The following is a 20,681-nucleotide window of genomic DNA, read 5'->3' on the forward strand; positions in this document are numbered from 1 at the left end:
TATCCTCGTTTTTCCTGCCACCACGGCATCACTATTTTATGAATGAAACATGGCGGAGAAACATAACAGTGCTGATAACTCCTCTGTATCAAAAAACAAAGTAAGGCTCTATCTCGAGAGTTACCTCAACTTTGGTTTTGGGGGCTCAGCTTTTCTTAGACATGAGTAGGGGGGGTGCCAAGGAAAAAAGGTTGGGAACCACTGGCATAGGTCAAAGGTTCAAAATGTTTTATATATTTTTATAATGTGATCAGTGCTAATTGCCTTCATACTGTACATCAGTCTACATTAAAATGCTTAGTGTTAAATGAAAACAAACAATTGTAAGGCTGCTTTATGTAATATTATACCAAACTGGTTTACAACTGTACATGGTGGGGGAGTCCTATATATCATCAACTGTAGCTCTAGAAAAACTGAACGTGCACATGAAAGCAGTAGTTAGTCATAAATAATTTACAAGAAAATATCACAAGAAGAAAAATTTGTGCCTTAGGAAGTGGGCACTGTCCATTAATTCTTTCCATACATCTTTCCTGTACATACATAGTCTTTACCTGTATATTTTATAACAATCCACATCACCTAAATGGAAAAAATTTATTTACAGATATCAAAAGTGTTATTCAATAAAGTATGAGACTAAAACAGGCTCCTTAATTAGCTCTACAAAAGGCATACTAAATACTTTTCAAAATTGCAGTTTTAGTAAAAATGCTTATGTGCACAACACACACACTAATAAAATTATGTTAACCACTTTAGTGAGTAAAAAAAGAGTGCCAGGCAGTCAGTTCTGGGATACATTTGTTGTTGCAGAGTGATTGTTGCATTATTTATGAGGACTTTCCAGAGTAAATCCTATTTTATATGAACCGTAAAGCAAAAAAACAATAGCAGCATTGAGATTCTGTTCACATGATAAACACCAATCCATTAGTTACACCCAGGCAAAAATGTCACCATGCACAATGTGGAAGTATTATGCAGAAGTACTGATTATACTGTTATTACTCTTATTTGTACAATTTATTTTAAACATTGAGCCTAAAATTCGCAGCATTCAGAGTAAGACTGGATAGGAAGTTCCCCAAATATGAATATGCTAAAAAGTGAGTTTTGTGCAACTACATGTGGAATTACTGATGTGGTTTTCGCTGAGAAGTAAATGTGTGAACTTTTATCCAAACAACATGTCCGCTTCCTCTCCTGCCTGACAAAAACAGCATTTACTATTAGGGATGGTCTGAGTGGGCTGTAAAATGCCTCTGCTCTGGGGGTTTATCGGGGCCAGTGACTCAGCTCAGGACTGGCACATCTTCCGCCAAGTTAGCCTGAGGCTCCGGCACTGATATAATGCCATTTAATGAGATGACCAAGTCTGAAATGTTGCTCCTGATCCTGTGCAAAACCTTTCTGAGGAGGCTCCATTTTCAAGTGGCTTTGTGATTACAGAAGCAAGTCTGAAATGGACAGTGGGGTAGACAACATTTTCTGGGATTTGTTTATGTATAGACTGGATGAAGTGACTGAAAACTCCTTCAGAGCGAGGGTTCCTTCTAACTTTAAAGTCTGATGTAGTTTACATGGTGATGAAGAAATCAGTGTAGCGTCCCCTTTCTTCTCGTCTCCAGAGTGTGCAGGCCCTCCTGCCGACCCAGGGCATGCTGGGTGCCGACTTTGTGGGCCGTCTCTGTGGCAGTGATGTCGATCTGGGCGTACTTGGTGGAGCTCTTTCCTGTCAAGACACAAAAACAGACCTTTTAACCTGAAGTAAGTCCTATAACTAATATTTTGATATTCAACCCTTTGGCTTGTTAAAGCAAAGCCAGCTGCTTTTGGTAGCAAATAGAGCTGAAACGATTAGTGGATTGACAGAAAAGTATAGGTATACTTTTTTTTTAATGAAAGCAGATCTGGCTCCATCTTAGAGCAATATTAGAAAACTACATTAATTAATCACTGCCTCTCTACCACAACCTCAAGCCTAACAATCTCCTATATGCAACAAAAGGGACAAAAGTCTGCCTCATTGTAGTAACCTGACTCACCAGATGGTTTTGTTACACAGGACACGGTGTGGAAAGGGCGGGAACTTTAGCGGTTTCCCCGCGTCTTTATGCTAAGCTAATTGGCTGAAGCGTCATATTTAGCATTCAGACATGAGAACGGTATACATTTTCACATGTAATCTTCATGAAGGAAGCAAATAAGCATTTTTCCAAAATGTTGAATTCATGTTTTATTCTTCATGTGGATAATCAGTTACTTGTTTTTAGTAATTAAAAAAAAAAGGATGCCAGGTTCTGGCATCTCAGTTGTGAATATTTGCTTTATCAGTCTTCTATAATAGTAAACTGAATATTTTTGGGTTTTGGATTCAGGATACAGTTTCATAAAATTGAGGAAATCACAACCAGCTCCTAACAACACATCAATAGTCCCTGGAGGAGTATCCTATTTGAATTCACAGCTCTGCTCTGAATGCCCTTTGACCCTCTTTCAGTGGCAAGATAAGTGACAGATTAATGAGGCCTCATGCCGGAATATGAACTGTATTGCCTCTATCAGATGTTAACCTCTCTCATGTCAGAGCCCGAGCTGCCTTTGTATTCCTGAGGGCAAGGACGCTGATAGCTGACTTGTCGGTCAATTACAGCTCACTAGGGCGTCTCCGATGACAAGGACAGTCTTTTAGTGAGACATGAAATACGCTCAATCGTTAACTCTGACCAAGTGAAATTAAAATTACAGAACAATCGTGTTATCTAGAGCGACTTTTCATCCTCACTTGACAACTATCACATTGGGCTGTGTCATGGCGGACACTGCACATGCTGCTCAGGTCTTCAGTCGGTCTCGAGTAAAACCAGAGATTTATAAGACAGTGGACGGTAAAATCATTGTGGAAGATGAGTTACTTAATTTCCTTGCTGTTAAAATTAAGACATTGAGCCAGGACGAGATCGTCCTCCTGGCTACAAACACTTTTGACTCTGAGTGGATAGAGTCTTCCAAGAAAGTGTTGTTTGAACTATGCTCTACTACACAGAGGAACGTCTCACATAAAGGGACACAGAAAGATGTCAACAACATAAAGAGCTGCCTGAAAGTATTGAATGAGTGTGGGGAGAACATCCCCAGGTTTGTCTCTCACTATTTGAATGAACTGCTGCCGGTGACATTTACTAACATGGATGTCTCGACCCTACTTGGGAAAATGGAACAGTTGTTTGTTGAGGTCTGCACCCTGAAACGTGCGGTGCAACTACAGACTGATGTTGGCGAAGATTTTCGTGCCATTACGATGGAAATGAATCGCCGTGTGGGTGTGTTGGAGTGTTCTATTAACCTGGCCGGAGGCGATGGTGAGGACGAGCCGGCGGTGAGCGTCGGGGCCCTTGGTCTGGGCGGCGGTGTGGCGGGGGAAGCTGCACTGGTGGGGGCCTTTGGGTCGGCGACTGCGGCCGGGGCCGCTGCTCCGAGCGTGGAAGGTGCTGACGCTACAGCAACGGACGGTCCCAGTGGATTAACGTCGCAAACAGGCTCTCCAAAATGGAGTCATGTTGTCAAAAAGAGCCGACGACAAATCCGAGAGAACAACAATGCTGAAGTTGGCTTCCGATTGCGCACTGGACAACCCGGGCAGAGAAAGTAAATTAGTAAGTGTTTTTGCTTCCAGGTTTTCTCCAGATCTAGATGCTGAAACTTTATCTGGCTATCTCAAGGAAAAACTTGGACGGGAGGTTGCCTGCCAAAGGATTGACACTGTACACCGTAGGTGGGGTTCATTCAAAGTTACTGCTGAATGCGATGAGGTTAACGAAATGTATGATCCGGAACTCTGGCCAGAAGGGGCATTGGTTCGGCGATATTATGAGCCGCGTAGGGCTGGAGTTATCGGGTCAAGCATCGCACCCGCTGCGGGGAGATTGATTGAACATGCTGGTGCCACGGGCACTTATTAAGCCCCTGTAAATGGACATTCGGATTGTGTCGTACAACTGTCGTGGCCTGTGTTTGGGGCAGAACGCAGGAGATAAAGCGCGCCGTCTAGTTGTTGACAACCTTCTGGAGAACTGTGATATACTCTGTTTGCAAGAGACATTTTTAGCAAAGCAAAGCTTGGAATGTTTAAACTCTTAATGATGATTTTTATGGGGCTGGGGAGTCTACAACTGACCTTGGCATGGGAATAGTCAGGGGTAGGATATCAGGGGGCGTGGCTGTCCTATGGAATAAAAAGCTAGACTCTACAATAAATGTGGTTAGGCTTGATGTAGATTGGTGTATAGCCCTGCGTTTTGTCTGTAATAACAAGGAGTTGTATATCTTAAATGTGTATACACCATATGAGTGCTGTCAGAATGAGGATGAATATTTAAATAGGCTTGCCTTTATTAGTTCCTTTATTCAAAACAGTAATACCTCTTGTGTTTATGTCATTGGAGATATGAATGCGGATTTTTCAGATAGGAAGTCATTGTTTGCCAAACATATAAATCAATTCTGTGAAGATAATAATTTAATATTGTCAAGCAGAGAATTGTTGCCTACAGACAGTTATACTTACATTAGCGAGGCCTGGCACACTACATCATGGCTGGACCACTGTATCAGTACAGCTGATGCACATGCCTCAGTGGGATGTATGAGCATTTTGTATGGGATAACAACGTCAGATCATTTACCTCTTGCTATGGTGATAAATGCTGAACACATACCTGTGCTGTCCAGACGTGAAAACGGTGTCTATACAAAAGCATTAGACTGGTCAACACTCAAAGAGGAAGACTTTTCTGCCTACTATGCACATACAGACAAGTCATTAGGTAATATCCAACTACCTCTAGATGCGATCTTTTGTAAGGATATTAACTGCGAGGATGAGAAGCATAGGAGAGATATATGCTCCATGTATTCTGACATAGTTCATTCTCTGTATGAAGGCAGTAAGCCCTATTATAAATATAAAAAAAATAATAACCATAACAACAAGCCTGGCTGGAAGGAGTATGTGTCTGGATATCATACGGAGGCACGGGAAGCCACTAAATCATGGGCTATTGCTGGTAGGCCTCGACAGGGTCCTGTGTTTGAGTATAAGAAGCTCACTAATGCAAGATATAAGTATGCCATTCGCTTTATACGCAAAAATGAGCAGGCCATGAGGGCTGATTCCACGGCAAAGAAACTCATAAGTAGCAATGTTAATGATTTCTGGAAAGAGGTGAGAGCTCTTAATAACTGCAAGACATCTTTACCATGCACTGTTGAAGGCATCTCCGGACCAGAGGAAATTGCTGAGTTATGGCGACAGCACTATAGTACCTTATTCAACTGTATTCATACTGATTTGTATAAAGTAGAACACATTGAGAGCAATACTTCGCTGGAATCAATGGTGATTATGTCACATGAGGTACACCAAGCCATACATAAGCTTTCTAATAACAAAGCTAGTGGATTGGATGGTATTTCTGCTGAGCATCTTTAAAATGCCAGTATAAGAATAGCTCCCTTGCTCGCCATTTGCTTTACTGTTTTTATGATACATGGTGTATTGCCAGACTTAATGTTGGCTGTTCTTTTAGTTCCAGTTATTAAGGACAAAGCTGGGAAGATCGGCAGTTTAGATAACTATAGGCCTATAGCTTTAGCGAGCATATTATCAAAGGTACTAGAAAAAATTCTGTTGGACAGATTAAATGAATTTATTAACACCACCGACAACCAGTTTGGGTTTAAAGCTAAACATGGCACTGACTTGTGTATATATGCCCTAAAAGGAAATTGTGAACAAATATAGAGATAAAAACTCATCAGTTCTTATGTGTTTTATTGATGCTTCTAAAGCATTTGACCGCATAAATCATGACAAATTATTTAACAAATGAAGGCAAAGAGGGGTGCCCAAGTATATTGTGAGAATTTTAGGTTACTGGTATGCTCACCAGACTATGCAAGTGAAGTGGGGCAATAGTGTGTCAGCTTTTTTTGGGGTTGGTAATGGAGTCAGACAAGGGGGTATTTTGTCACCGGCTCTTTTTAATCTTTATATGGATGATCTGTCCAGGCAGTTGAGAGCCTGTAATACTGGGTGCATGATTGGTAATTCAGTAGTGAACCATATTATGTATGCTGATGACCTTGTGATTTTTAGCCCAAGTAGTGCTGGATTACATCAGCTTCTTACAATCTGTTCGGTATATGGTGTGGAACATGATATTAAATATAACGCCAAAAAGAGTGTTGTCATGATCAGTAGAACTAAAGATGATAAAGGTTTGAATTTCCCTGATTTTAAATTGGCTAATAATACGCTTAGTGTCTGTGAAAGGGTGAAATACCTTGGTCATTTTATCACGGATAAAATGACAGATGATGAAGATATTTACAGGCAATGTCGCATGACAACACAGTCTCACTCCCTACTCGTCAAATGTATGACTGATGGTCAAGGACCCTGGCGTCAAGTTTCAACAAAATAGGGGTACCCTTGACGTTATTTTTCGACGAGGGGGGTCCGTCAGATAGACATTCATGTTATTCCCTCACCGTCGGATATCGACGAAAGAAAAAAACACGCCCCCCGCCCCTTAACTCGAAATCTGTGACAGTTATTGGTATTTTTAGCCCAATAACCGCTGTTTTAATCAACATTATTCACGAGATAGTATCATGGTTTATATGTATTTCTTTTTATGTTATTATTTCGGTATATTTCGGCCAGGGAAGCTGGATTGCTTTTTTTGTTGATTTATATTTTTTAAACTATAATGCTACATCTATCAACATTTATTTAGATGTTATCATGGTATTCATTTCTTTACTTTAATAATATTATTTCGGTCTTCTTACCGGTGAAATATTACAGTATAGGCTAATACAGAACATTACGATATGATCCGAGCAGGAAGCATTCAAAGCCGATAGGCCTATCCCCCAATGCAATGCGGCCATTCATTTCAAAGAATCGGGCAGCGATCAGCTGGTCTTTAACGCCAGGATCGCTTCAATATACATATATACAGTCAGTTATTGTGTCACCAGCAACAACACGTTGCTCAGTTTTATTCCAGTAAATAATGAACCATAATAACGTTTAAACGAATCCGCGAAAAACTCCGGAAGTGACGTAGTACGTCCCGCTCGCGATATTACGAATCCCACTATGGCCACGCCAAGTCCCGCCCTTCACACACTACTATTGGCCAGGTGTCCATGCTTACATGTACAGGTCCTATCCCCTGACCAATCCCCTAACCCTAACCTTAACCACTCGAGGTGAAATGCCTAACCCCGACCAATCGAGCTGTTTCGTAGGGCGGGTCTTGGCGTGGCCATAGTGGGATTCGTAATTTTGCGTCCCGCTCGGCGTATACGAAGATAAAAATATATAGGCCTAACATTCATAATGAAAAAATTGCGTTTTATATTTAGCACTTTTATTTGCCTTATATATACACTATATAAAAAACCTACAGTTGAGAGTTTAGAAATACAGCCTAATGGCTTGTTTGACTAATTTGCATTTGTTTTGAATTGTACTGTTGTGAAAAACATATTCATTATTATATTCAGAAGATGATCCTCATATCAATCACCGTGGTTACAGCTTGTAGCCATCCTAACCTTTGTAGCCTTTACTGAGACTACCTTTTCAAAATTAAGAAGGGACTAGTTTTAAGAAGCATTTTCAGGAAATTAAAAGGATAAGCAGATTGTTACCGAGGTTTTTGTTCACTGAGTAAGATGTACAGTATATAGCTTTGTTTGGGTATGTATACATATACAACATTTGTATGGCATTTTTGGCACACTTCTACCTCAGCACTACTGCACAAAGACAAAACTCACACATCTCATTCAACCATTTCACAAGCTGAGAAAAGGGTCATGACATGGGTCAGAGCAGTGGTTCCCAACCTTTTTTCCTTGGTGCCCCCCTTACTCATGTCTAAGAAAAGCTGACCCCCCCACACACACACACCTTTGAAACTGAAGTTGAGGTAACTCTCGAGATAGAGCTGGGTCAGAGGATATCAGAGGTCATAAATGATGAACCAATCCATCGGCTCTGCTCCTATAGGCCCAATTGTGTTCATATGGACAACATGCACCTTTGGCTGGAAGGCCCGTATTGAAAGTGTGTGTTATCATTTAGAGCAGACACCCACGGTGAATCAGATGGTTTATGTTATACAAGGCTGCATTACAGAGAATTTTATTATGACTCTCATGAAGGTTGTGTAAGGAATAGAAACCAGTCTCTCCAGGCAAGCACACAGAATATGGTCTGCTCTATCTTTATTCTCCTTGCCAAGTATGAGCTCTTATCCTCTGGCAGAAGATATGGGTAAACTTAACATTTCTAAACTATAAAAACGTTGATGATGATATAGGCCTAATTTGGACCTACCTCAATTAAAACTTTAAATAATGTTGCTTGAGATTGAGGGTGTGCAATAGCTTCATGATATGAAGCATGGTTGTGTTGCTCTTGTCACTGTTTGTGAAAGATGAGCAATAGATTGTTGCTGTGTGATGTGCTTCAGTCTAGCCTATATCACTTTGTTCATGTTGTTTTTTATTTTAAGTATGTCAGCTGTATGATAAAACAATATGTCAAGTCTTATTTGTGAAGCATTTGAACTCAAGGCAAATATACCTCTGGGGACAATAAAGTAGGCTATCTCCTGCTAAGTGGTCTCCATGATGTGTAAAAATTAAAATGTTGTCGTAGGACTATAGCAAACACATCGTTGGAAAGGTCTCAACCTGGAGAGGAACATATGTCAGTCTGAAGAGGATACATTACTCCTGCTTTGAAATATTGACCTCTGAACCTTGAACCCAGTACATGTATGAAGGCCTGTCATTTAGCAACAGAAGGTTCTACACACATAAAACCAGCTGTTATAGAAAGCTCTGGACCTCAGCTGTCATGTAGATATGGTCACCAAATTACCTACTGTAAACACTGTTAAATATGGTAATAAGCTATTTTCACCTATTTAACGATTCGATTTTTAAAATCTGATGACACCAGTGCGTTCTCCATCCCAAAAAACCCCAGGGTGTATCCAAAATTATACACTGCCAACTTCTACTTATGAGAAATATACCAATATACTTTAAAACTACAACTCCCATAAGAAACGCCACAGAAGCTGTTACAAAGCTTGAGCACTTGTAGTTTTTCCGGGTGGGTGGGGGGGACTGTTCGGCTCCTCTTTCTGCTGTCTGCCGTGAAATGGCTTGATTCCACTTCAGATTGAGGCCGCCCGCCGGCCGGCCGAGAACACAATATATGAGACAAATACATGAAACTGTATTTTATTATTATAACTATCTTTATTGTTTAACTCCTCAAATACAACGTTAGAAAAAAACATCAATATTACGAATATTATATATTTTTATCTTCGTATCCGCTGAGCGGGAAGTAATACGTCACTTCCGGAGTTTTCCGCGGATTCGTTTAAACGTTATTATGGTTCATAACTTACTGGAACAAAACTGAGCAACATGTTGTTGCTGGTGACACAATAACTGACTGTATATATGTATATTGAAGCGATCCTGGCGTTAAAGACCAGCTGATCGCTGCCCGATTCTTTGAAATGAATGGCCGCATTGCATTGGGGGATAGGCCTATCGGCTTTGAATGCTTCCTGCTCGGATCATATCGTAATGTTCTATATTACAGCATATACTGTAATATTTCACCGGTAATAAGACCGAAATAATATTATTAAAGTAAAGAAATGAATACAATGATAACATCTAAATAAATGTTGATAGATGTAGCATTATAGTTTAAAAAATATAAATCAACAAAAAAAAAGCAATCCAGCTTCCCTGGCCGAAATATACCGAAATAATAACATAAAAAGAAATACATATAAACCATGATACTATCTCGTGAATATTGTTGATTAAAACAGCGGTTATTGGGCTAAAAATACCAATAACTGTCACAGATTTCGAGTTAAGGGGCGGGGGGCATGTTTTTTTCTTTCGTCGGTATCAGACGGTGAGGGAATAACATGAATGTCTATCTGACGGACCCCCCTCGTCGAAAAATAACGTCAAGGGTACCCCTATTTCGTTGAAACTTGACGCCAGGGTCCTTGACCATGCGTCATACATTTGACGAGTAGGGAGTGAGACTGTGTTGCGCATGATGTATGCACAAGCCAATAGTCTCTTACGTAAATTTAGGGCATGTACGGCTGGTGTAAAGATATCTCTGTTCAAAGCATATTGCACACCGTTGTATACTGCGCACTTGTGGTCAAACTATAAAAAGGCAAGTCTTTTAAAATTGAAAGTAGCATATAATGACGCAATGAGAATATTACTCACAAAACCAAGATGGTGTAGTACAAGTGAGATGTTTGTGGTTGCAAGAGTGAATACCTTTCATGCTGTTTTAAGAAACCTAATGTTTAAATTCATGTGTTGGCTTGATGGGTCACAAAATGAAATAATAATGGGCTTAACTGACATACGTCTAAGCACTACACGCTACCAATCCTGTATGTGGAAACATTGGTATAATTGTCTCCTGGTAGAACAATAATTTTTTTTTAAATTTGTTTGTTTTTATATTTATTAAATGTGTAGGTAGGTGTGTATGCATGTGCGTTTATTGATATGTATTTATGTATTGTTGTGGGTGATTTGGACCTTGAGTCTGTAATAAAAGTTTTGATGATTTGATTTGATGATGATTGATATCCTGATTAGTTTTAAGTTGGCTCTTTCATATCGGTCTGCAGGATTTGAACACTTTGTTGAACTACAGCTTTTTCGCAAAGATGCCTCGATCAGAAACATGAGCACAAATGAGAAGACTTTGTACACTGTGTGAACAAAGATGAGAACATAAGGGCAACACAAGGTTTTCTTTTGAATTACAACCTTTGCATAAAATAAAATCCGCTTACATCTAATCTATTAAACATCCTCCTCAGAAATGAATCTTTCATGATTTTCTGATGGGATATGTGATTTTGGTCTATATAAATAAATAAAAATTGACTGGATCTGAACATGCATTCATGATTTTCAAACTTGTGATGATGATGATTGGCATTTACAGCATGTCTATTTGGGCAGTACACAAATGCACCGATTTATACAGACGGACAGTGCATTAATAGCAGGATTAAATAATGGTTTCTAATAACAACAAAGGACTTTTGTGTGTCTGCTCACGTATCTAAAATATGGCAGAATATTATCAGTTAAAACAGGATAAATGCAATGTCATTGACATTACTGTAATATAACAACTACCCTCTAGTGCTGTACTTGTGCCTACACTACCTGAGTTTTAGTTTTTTTAGTAGTAGTAGTATGGAGCAGTGTTTTTACTGTATGAGTGGATCTTTGTTTTGTTTGTTATGCATGAGGATGCACATGTGATGGAGCAACAGCTGTCAATAATCTTTCAAGTGTCTTAGGTAGTTTATTAGCTTATCAATGAGCATTTCTGAGTTTCAGTAGTGAATCTTTAAAGTGACAAAGATTATCTGATGTGACAGTAACAGTGGATTTTTCATAACAGGTAGAGTTTGCCACCCTGAATATTCAACAAGTCGGCTGTCTGAATGAGGTAAAAACCAGTCAGTATTGCTTTAGAGCGAAGCGGTTTGTAAATCAGCACTTTTACTTGTCAAAGGTCCAGTGTGTAATGTGTTTAGTTGTTCATTAGTTAGTTGTTCATCATCCTTTTTCATGAATATTTACCACCGCCATCAATTCCAAGTATTCCTTTTGGCTTGAAAGTTGACATTTGCATTCGCATGAACTGGGGTAGATGCATTGGGTAGACGCTCCATATTCATGCGCCACCTTGAAATACGTTAGCCGGTAAGGGACATCCAGGACATACTGCTCCGCCTTTCGTGTTTTCGCTGTCACATGATAAACTCACAGGTGCTGCTAATGCTGCTAATGGGTATCGTAGCTTCCCGGCAAGTTTGAAGAAGGAAACATGGAGGACCACACGTATTCAAAATCCAAATTTCAGGAACAGGAGTCTTCTTCTTCGCCCAGAAAAAAAGAAAAAGGATATTGAAAAGAGCAATAGACCGGCTTCATCAGAAAAAAGCGTGAAGGCTACCGTAGCTGTAATACGTATTTTGAACTGCGTGGCGTGAGAAAGTTGATTGCGATATATACGATCTCAATGCTAGATGGAAGAAAATCCTACACATTGGACCTTTAAACGTTATGCATGCCTTACTCTGAGGAGGGGGGTGTGCGACAGTCCCTGGACCTGGCTCCTGCAACTCCAGCTCCATGTAGTTCAGCTGCTTCTTGGATGTGGGACTAACAGGAATATTCACATACGTCACACCTTCACTGCGAGGCCTTTCAGGAAGCGGAGCCTCTGAGGGAAAAACGAACACTGCCCCTGTCAATACAAGAGCAACGTGTTAATTAAGCTCGACAAGTTTTGTTCGTTCTTCTTCTTCTTTTTTCGAGTTTAACGGCAGTTGGCATCCAAGTCGTTGCATTACTGCCTCCTATTGACAATTTCTCAATATCTATTTATTCAGACCAATACACTACAATTTCCTAAAAACACCAGTACCTTTCAAATACGCAAATAGATATTTCCTTCCATTCATAATAACACCACTTTCAAGGACATCTTTAATCCTGAGTTCACCTAAACCTAATTTCCGTAGTCCAGCAAACATAACCCCTCTTTCTTGGACATATTTCCTGCATGACATCAATACATGCTCCACTGTCTCCATTACCTCACATACATTGCACAGGCCAGTCGGATGTTTCCCTAATATAAAAAGTGTACCATTTAATCTACTGTGACCTATTCTCAGTCTACTGACAATTACTTGTTCTTGTCGGTTAAACCCACTGTAACTCATCCCTCCTTAGCCTACCTTAGCCTGAATCATATGCAATTTCCTCCCCTTATTTCCACCATCCCAATACTGTTGCCACGGTCTGGAAATTTCTTCCCACACAATGCTTTTCCCCTCTGACTTTGACAGTTTAGTATTCAGTTCCACAGCACCCTTCTTAACCGCCTCCTTTGCCAATTTATCCACTCGCTCATTACCTGGTATTCCTGCATGAGCAGCAACCCACATGAACACCACATTCACACCCTGATCAACAAACCTTGAATTTGTAAACAAAATTTCCTACACAATTTCTTGGCGATTCCTGGCTGATCCTGATTTGAGACTCGACAGTGCTGACACTGAGTCACTACAAATGAGTACATTGCGCATCATCACCTCTTCCACCCATTGTACAACTAACAAAATACCTAACAATTCAACAGCATACACACTTAAATAGTCTGAGGTTCTCCTACTGACTCCAGTCTGATAACTGGGAATCACCACTGCAGCCCCCGTTGCCCCTGTCAGTAAATCTTTCGATCCATCAGTAAAAACCTGTAAATACCCACCATAATTTCTATCTCTATAATCGTAATATTATTGAACTATGTCAACTATCTTATTCTTGCGCTTAATATTCAGCAACTCCAGGTCTACACAAGCAATATTCAGCATCCAGGCTGGCATCACAGGCCACAGAACAGTTGAGCAAAACTCAATTTCCTGGACTTTCATCTGCTCTGCTATTTCCTCACCTATCCATCCAAAACTTGCCTTTCGCTCTTTACCCCTCTCCCATATTCCCAATTCTCCAATACCCTCTTTGTAGGATGCCAGTCATCATGGCCTTTTAAATTTATCCAATAATTGGCCATAAGCTGTTTCCTACGGAGCCACAACGCCATTTCACCTGCCTCAACTTGCAAGCACAAACTGGAGCAGTTTTCATTGACCCCAAACAAATCCTCAGTGCACGGGCCTGAATAACATCCAGGTCAGAGAGTACAGATTTAGCTGCAGATCCATATACAATACTGACATAATCCAACCTAGATCGTATTAAGACTTGATAGATATACTTCAGTGATGTAAAATCCGCCCCCCCACTCCAAACCTACAAGACATCTCATAACATTGATCACCTTTTTACATTTACTAACCACCTGTCTAACATGTTCTTTCCACGTCAGTCTCATATCAAAATACACACCTAAAAAACGAAAAGTATCAACTCTCTCCAACTTATTTCCATATAGTGTCAGATTACACTCATGGAGTTTCTTCCTTGTAAAGAACATAGTTTTAGTTTTTTCCACTGAAAATTTAAAACCCCATTGTGTTCCCCAGTCTGCCACTCGCGTAACTGCATCCTGCATTTTCTTAATCAAATAGTCAATACTTCTCCCTCTTTTCCACATAGCTCCGTCATCAGCGAACAGTGATCTACTTATTTCCATCGGAATATTCACATACACATCATTTATCATAATAGAGAAAAGCGTTGGACTCACTACACTCCCCTGAGGTGTCCCATTTTTAACAACAAACATGCTGGATATCTCAGAACCTATCTTTACTTGTATGGTCCTTTTATCCAAAAAACCCATTATCCAATTGAACATATTCCCCCCAACTCCAATCTGATGTAACTTTATTAGAAGCCCCTCAGTCCATAACATATCATAAGCTTTCTCCACGTCAAAAAACACTGCAACCACTGTCTCTTTATTTACTTGGGCTTTCCTTATTTCATCCTCTAAACACACCACTGGATCCATAGTATTCCTACCTTTCCGAAAACCACTTTGATAAGCTGCCATCATGCCTCTACTTTCAATAAAATTTACTAACCTCTCATTTATCATACGCTCCATTAATTTACAAATGTGTGAAGTCAATGCAATTGGCCTATAATTCCCAGGCCTGCTTGAATCTTTACCTGGTTTCCGTATTGGTACAATCAACGCCTCTTTCCAACTCTATGGCATGTTACCCTCCTCCCAAACTTTGTTATATAACAACAATAATTTCTCCAAGCCATCAGAATTTAAATGCTTTATCATACTATAACAAACCTCATCTTTACCAGACGCAGTCATACCCGACTTATCCAGTACTTTCCTCAATTTCCCCATACTGAAAGGGAAACTCAGACCATCACCATCACACTTAACTGTCCTGCATAGAGCCTCCATGTTGTCCGCTTTTGTTTTTCCTCTAGCTCTTTTCTCAGCTACAGACAAATTATCCGAGCTATGCACTTTAACAAATGTAACTGCCATCAACTCTGCCTTTTCCTTATTAGTTACTGCTGTCACATCCCCTTCCGTCAGAACTGGGTAACTCCACTCCCTTCTATCAAGGTCAAGGTCAAGGTAAACTTTATTATCCCACAAGGGGAAATTCATTTTGCACTCTTGTCACAACATATTCTCTAAACATATAGACACCACAGACAAACCAATAAACATGTATATAACAAAAAAGTAACAGTACAATGGGAATGACAATAACAGAAGTCAACAATCACAATACAAAGAATAAACAATACTACAGAAATGACAAAGACAATCTGACATCTAATGTTTACAAAACATTAAGATAGCTAAAAATAAAAAATTATTTATATATATATATATATATATATATATATATATATATATATATATATATATATATATATATATATATATATATAAAAAAGTAACTAGGAGTGGTTGTCAAAAAAGGAAAATTGGATCTACCATCCAGTTAAAGTGCCAGTGCAGGATCAAAGTACTTGCGATGTACATGGTCATTATACAGTCTGATCGCTGTAGGCACAAATGATTTATTGTATCTTTCCGTTTTAATTCTCTGTTGTAAAATTCTACCAGTTGACCTATTGCTTTGCATAAATTTATGATGAAGAGGGTGGGTGGGGTCATTAAGGATTTGGTTGGTCTTTTTTAGGATAAGCTCATTGTACAGCTGAGTTGCTGACATCTGATCAAGTCCCATGATCTTACTGGCCATCTTGATCATACGCTGCAGTCTCTTTTGGTCCTTAACATGCATGTTACCAAACACGCGGATAAGGCCAAAAGACAGAACACTCTGGAGAATACTTTTATAAAACATTACAAGGATGTGTCTGTCTAGTCAAAGTGTAGTCTAAAAGGAAAAACATCTGCTGGTGCATTTTCTTAGTTTTATTCAATGCACAGTCATTAAAAATTAATTTAGAGTCAATTTCAACTCCCAAATATTTATAGGTTGAGACTCTCTCTACAAGTTCACCATTGATCTTAGAAGGGGGGACTATAATTCTGTTTTTGCTCAAATCTATGACCATCTCTTTTGTTTTCTTCACATTTATTTCAAGAAAATTGTCAGAACACCACTGAGTGAGACCCTGGAATTCCCTCTGGAATTCATTCACAGAAGAAATGTCAGATTTTAAAAAACCAACCAATGCTGTATCGTCAGCATATTTAAAATAAGTGTAAGCTGAAGAGGAGGCTTGACAATTATTAGTGTACAACGTGTATAAAATAGGCGACAGAACGCACCCTTGTGGTGCCCCTGTGTTTATAGTTTTTAAGGATGATATACATGAATTAAATCTGACTTGCTGATTGCGATCCGTTAAGAAGTTATAGATCCAAATAATCAATTGGGGATTTACTCCCAAATGCACCAATTTTTCCACCAACAGGTGGGGTTGGATTGTATTCAAAGCGCTGCTAAAGTCAATGAACACAATCTTGACCAGGCTCTTAGCATGCTCAAGGTGCTCATGAATGCTGTTAATCAAAAATAGCAGCGCATCCTCAACACCTCTCTGCACGATAAGCAAATTGATTTTGGTCTAAAAGAGGTGAGAGCTTATGAAGAAGTTCCTTTAAAATTATTTTTTCAAAACATTTCATAACTGTGGATGTAAGGGCAACAGATCATTGAGTTCCTTAGGTCTATTGTTTTTAGGCACCGGCACTATTAAGGATTTTTTCCATAAACTGGGAACAACACCACTCTCTAATGACAGCTGGAACAACCTGTGAAAGGGCTGTGCCAGCTGATCAGCACACACCTTTAGGGGCCGTCCACACGGAAACGTTTTTTTGTGCAAACGCACATGTTTTGCATCGTTTGGGCCGACCATCCAGACGAATCCTGCAAACGCACTGCCTGAAAACGCACTTTTTTGAAACCAGGTCTCAGGGTGAAAAAAAATCCGAAAACGGCTCTCGTTTGGCTTCATATGGATGGTGAATACGGATCCGTATCAATGATGTCATCGCCACACCCCTCTTTTACACCCTCTCCCACGGCCGCTGACGCCCACAATTGCAGTGAAGCTAAGCGAGCATGTCCCATCTCCATGGTCAAACCAGCTCACTTCATCTAAATACTGTGTCTCTGCTCCCTGACCCTTCCCTCTGGATTCTACACAAGATATATTGCTAACGTTATGTAGCCAACGTTAAACATCGCTAAAGTAGCTGACTGCTCCAGCAGCGAAGTAACCATTGACGTAACCTTAACGTTAGCTGCTATGGCTATCTGTTTATCAACTAGCTAGCTAATCTGTCTGCTTATCAACTCCTTGAACGGATTATAGTAACTTTTACCACGGCTTATTGTAGAAAGGCTACTGCAAGAAAAACGTATAGATTATTAAAAAGACATCATTCATGGATCATTCTTTGTTTGACTCTGCCGATGTTAGAGCTAGCGAACTTTAGCTCGCTAACGTTAGCTCGCTGCTAGCGCGCTGCAATCATGCAAAATAAAAAGCAATCCAACAGCACATTATACAACGTAAACAAAGACATTTTCTTGCGGCGGCCTTTATAAAATGGACGTATTAAGAGAAAATTATAATCTAGCTAGTCATGTTATGATGGGAAGTGGAAGTGACCATGCTCTTCTTCTCCGTTTTTTGGTGAATTTCTGTTGCGGAAACAGCGCCAACTATAGGCCTGGCATATTAAGTAGCGTATTGAGTCATTAGTGGATTAGTTTGGACAAAACTATTCTTGAAACAAATCCAGGGAAGACGGGTAAAAAAAAGATTGTTTTGGTACGTGTGGACGGGGCCTCAGTGTCTTACAGCTGATACCATCAGGTCCACAAGCTTTGTGGGGGTTTACACGTCTAAAATGAGATTTGACATCGTCCATAGAGATGTCAATATCCACATCTTTCATGTCTCTTACTGCTGTAATGGCCTCATTCTGTTCTGCTTTAAAACCATATATGTCAAATCTACAGTAAAAATCATTTAATTGATTTGCCATGTTAAAATCATTGTCTGCTACCATAGGGTGCTTCTTGGGCTTGTAACCTGTAATTGCTTGAACTCCCTGCCAGGCTCTTCTAACATCATTTTTAAAAAAGCTTTCTAATTTATGTTTGTATGCTGCTTTGCACTCATTGATCTTGCTTTTGATCTTTTTCTGTACTATCTTTTTCTCTTCTCTACTTCCTCCTGATTTAAACATGTTTTTTCTCATTAAGAAATTGCTTTAACTCTAGAGTAACCCAGGGCTTATTATTAGGAAACATCTTAATAGTCTTTCGGGGGATGATCATATCCTCACAGAATTGTACATACCCCGAAATAGCGAACGCTGCGTCATTGACGTTATCAGTCCCATCAGTAACTACGTTCCAGTCTGTGCACTCCAGGCAGTCCTGAAGAGTCTCCGTCGCAGCAGCAGACCAGCTTTTAACCTCCACCTTTTTCGCTTTCTCACTCCGTAGTCGGGACACATAGAAAGGCATCAGCTTAATCATATTATGGACCGAGTTCCCTAAACCAGGCAAAGCCTTAGAATAAAAGGCATCCTGGATGTTTCAATAGCAATGGTCTAGGCAAGCTTCATTACGCGTAGAACAGGTGACATATTGTTGATACACCTCCCATCTTTTTTATCATACTCCACCCCTCACCCACTTGCGTTGTGCTACCAATCGTATCACAATAATTCTTCCAATGTGACCTTTTTGCATGTCTCACTGTCCTCCGCACTACAGCCTGAGCTTGCTTGTATTGTATCATATGCTGAAAACTATTCTGAAAGCCCTGTTTCTATTCCTCACAGCTTCCTTACACTCATCATCCCACCATGGCACTACTTTCCTCTTCTTACTACCTTTACTTTTAGGAATGGATTCCAATGCTGCCAATATTATGCCTTGCTTTATGTAACTGTCAAGTGACGCTATAGACATTTCTGCATTGGCCTGATTTAGACATTTGTCGCTGACCTGCAAAAATGTACCCCACTTTGCCTTTTCAAGGATCCATTTCCCACCCGATCCTTCGCTAACCAACGAGGTATTAACATTTATCTTACACCAGATTGGATAATGATCACTTCCTATAGTCCCTTCCTGATACACAAACCAATCACATATTGGTGCTATAGTATTAGATACAAATGTGAGATCAAGCACAGATTCTTTACCCACCGTAACATCTATTCTCGTTTTACTACCATCATTTAAACAAACCCGGTTCCTCTCATCTAACAGCTCCTCAAGCACCAGTCCATTTTTATCTGTGCTATCACTCCCCCACAACATGTTGTGTCCATTAAAATCACCGCACCACATAATGTTCCTACTATCCTGCCCTTCTACCTCCTCAAGTAAGCGTAACTCTAATCTCTTGCAGGGATTATAATAATTTACAATTACCAACTCCATTTCCACAGCCCACACCTTCACTACCCCATATTCTTGTTCATTCCTATACCCAGTACTCTATAAGGAAGGCCTTGTTTTATAAAAGTGACACATCCTCCACCTCTCCCGTCTCTTCTAACCGCCAAATACCGATATAAAATAAAGTCTAGACAAGGAAGTAACCAGGACTCTTGAACACAAACCATGTCTGGTTTATCTCTCCTACTTACAATAAACTGCTTGAAATCTTGTCCATTTGATAATAAACTCCTTGCATTCCATTGTAGAATTAACATTATTAATATCAACTCAAACACGTTACCTCTTGGCCAGATTGCACTCTAAGCTCATCATTCACCTCTTCCCATTTTAACCCTCTGATACCCAAATGATGTTCTGCTGCTTTCACAATAATCTGAATCCGTTCAGTTTTAGATTTAATCTCACAGGTCGCATTAATAACTCCCGCTATAAACATTACCAAGTTCTTCTTCTCTCTCCAAACTTTCTGTTTCTCCTGCTGTTCTTTTGCTGCTTCTATCTCTCTGCCACCTTCCCCTTCCACCTGTCTTTTCTGGCCTGCCATCTTGACTGCCTCAGCATATGAAACTTTTCCCCTTACCCTTATCTGTTGCACCTCCACCTCCTTTTTCAACACCTCACAATCCCAATAAGCAATGCTGTGACTGCCTCCACAATTACAGCACCTTGGTTTCACACCCTCTCCACACTTTCCATACTCATGATCCCCACCACACCTGGCACATCTCCTCTTTCTTTTACACATTCTAGCCACATGCCCAAACTCCTGACAATTGAAACACCTCATAGGCTTCGGCACAAACTCTCTTATATTATACTTCAGAAAGCCAAGATACACCTCCTTAGGTAGCAACTCTCCCTCAAACTATCACAATACCTTCAGTTTCCCTTTTTTCCACTCCAGCGGTCAGTCTCCTCACACTTTTTATAGAATTACTCCTTACCTTCAAGTTCTCCATCAATACCTTCATACTGACATTTAGGGAAATCCCAAAAACCACCCCCTTACAACCACGGAACCTCTTTTCCCCAACCTGTACAACCCGGGATATCTTAACTTTCCCAACGCTA

At 40.0% G+C, this 20,681-nt stretch overlaps 1 protein-coding gene across 7 annotated transcripts in view; it reads right to left on the reverse strand.

Annotated features, from left to right (window-relative positions):
- Nucleotides 1-265: 265 nt before the first annotated feature.
- LOC114545620 (protein Dok-7) overlaps nt 266-20,681 on the reverse strand; it is a 51,948-nt gene continuing 31,532 nt past the window's right edge. For 4 of the 7 annotated variants that reach the window (XM_028564031.1, XM_028564027.1, XM_028564026.1 and 1 more), the window contains 2 exons: nt 12,260-12,430; nt 267-1,738 (listed from right to left, as the gene is read on the reverse strand). In XM_028564031.1, the coding sequence (XP_028419832.1) occupies nt 1,602-1,738; nt 12,260-12,430 (308 nt within the window). In that variant the 3' untranslated portion in view covers nt 267-1,601. Of the gene's footprint in view, nt 1,739-12,026; nt 12,060-12,259; nt 12,431-20,681 lie in introns of those variants that run through there. The other 3 variants (XM_028564029.1, XM_028564028.1, XM_028564030.1) reach the window with 3 other exon arrangements.

The sequence above is a fragment of the Perca flavescens genome, chromosome 19 (genome assembly GCF_004354835.1).
Source record: "Perca flavescens isolate YP-PL-M2 chromosome 19, PFLA_1.0, whole genome shotgun sequence".
Lineage (NCBI taxonomy): Eukaryota > Metazoa > Chordata > Actinopteri > Perciformes > Percidae > Perca > Perca flavescens.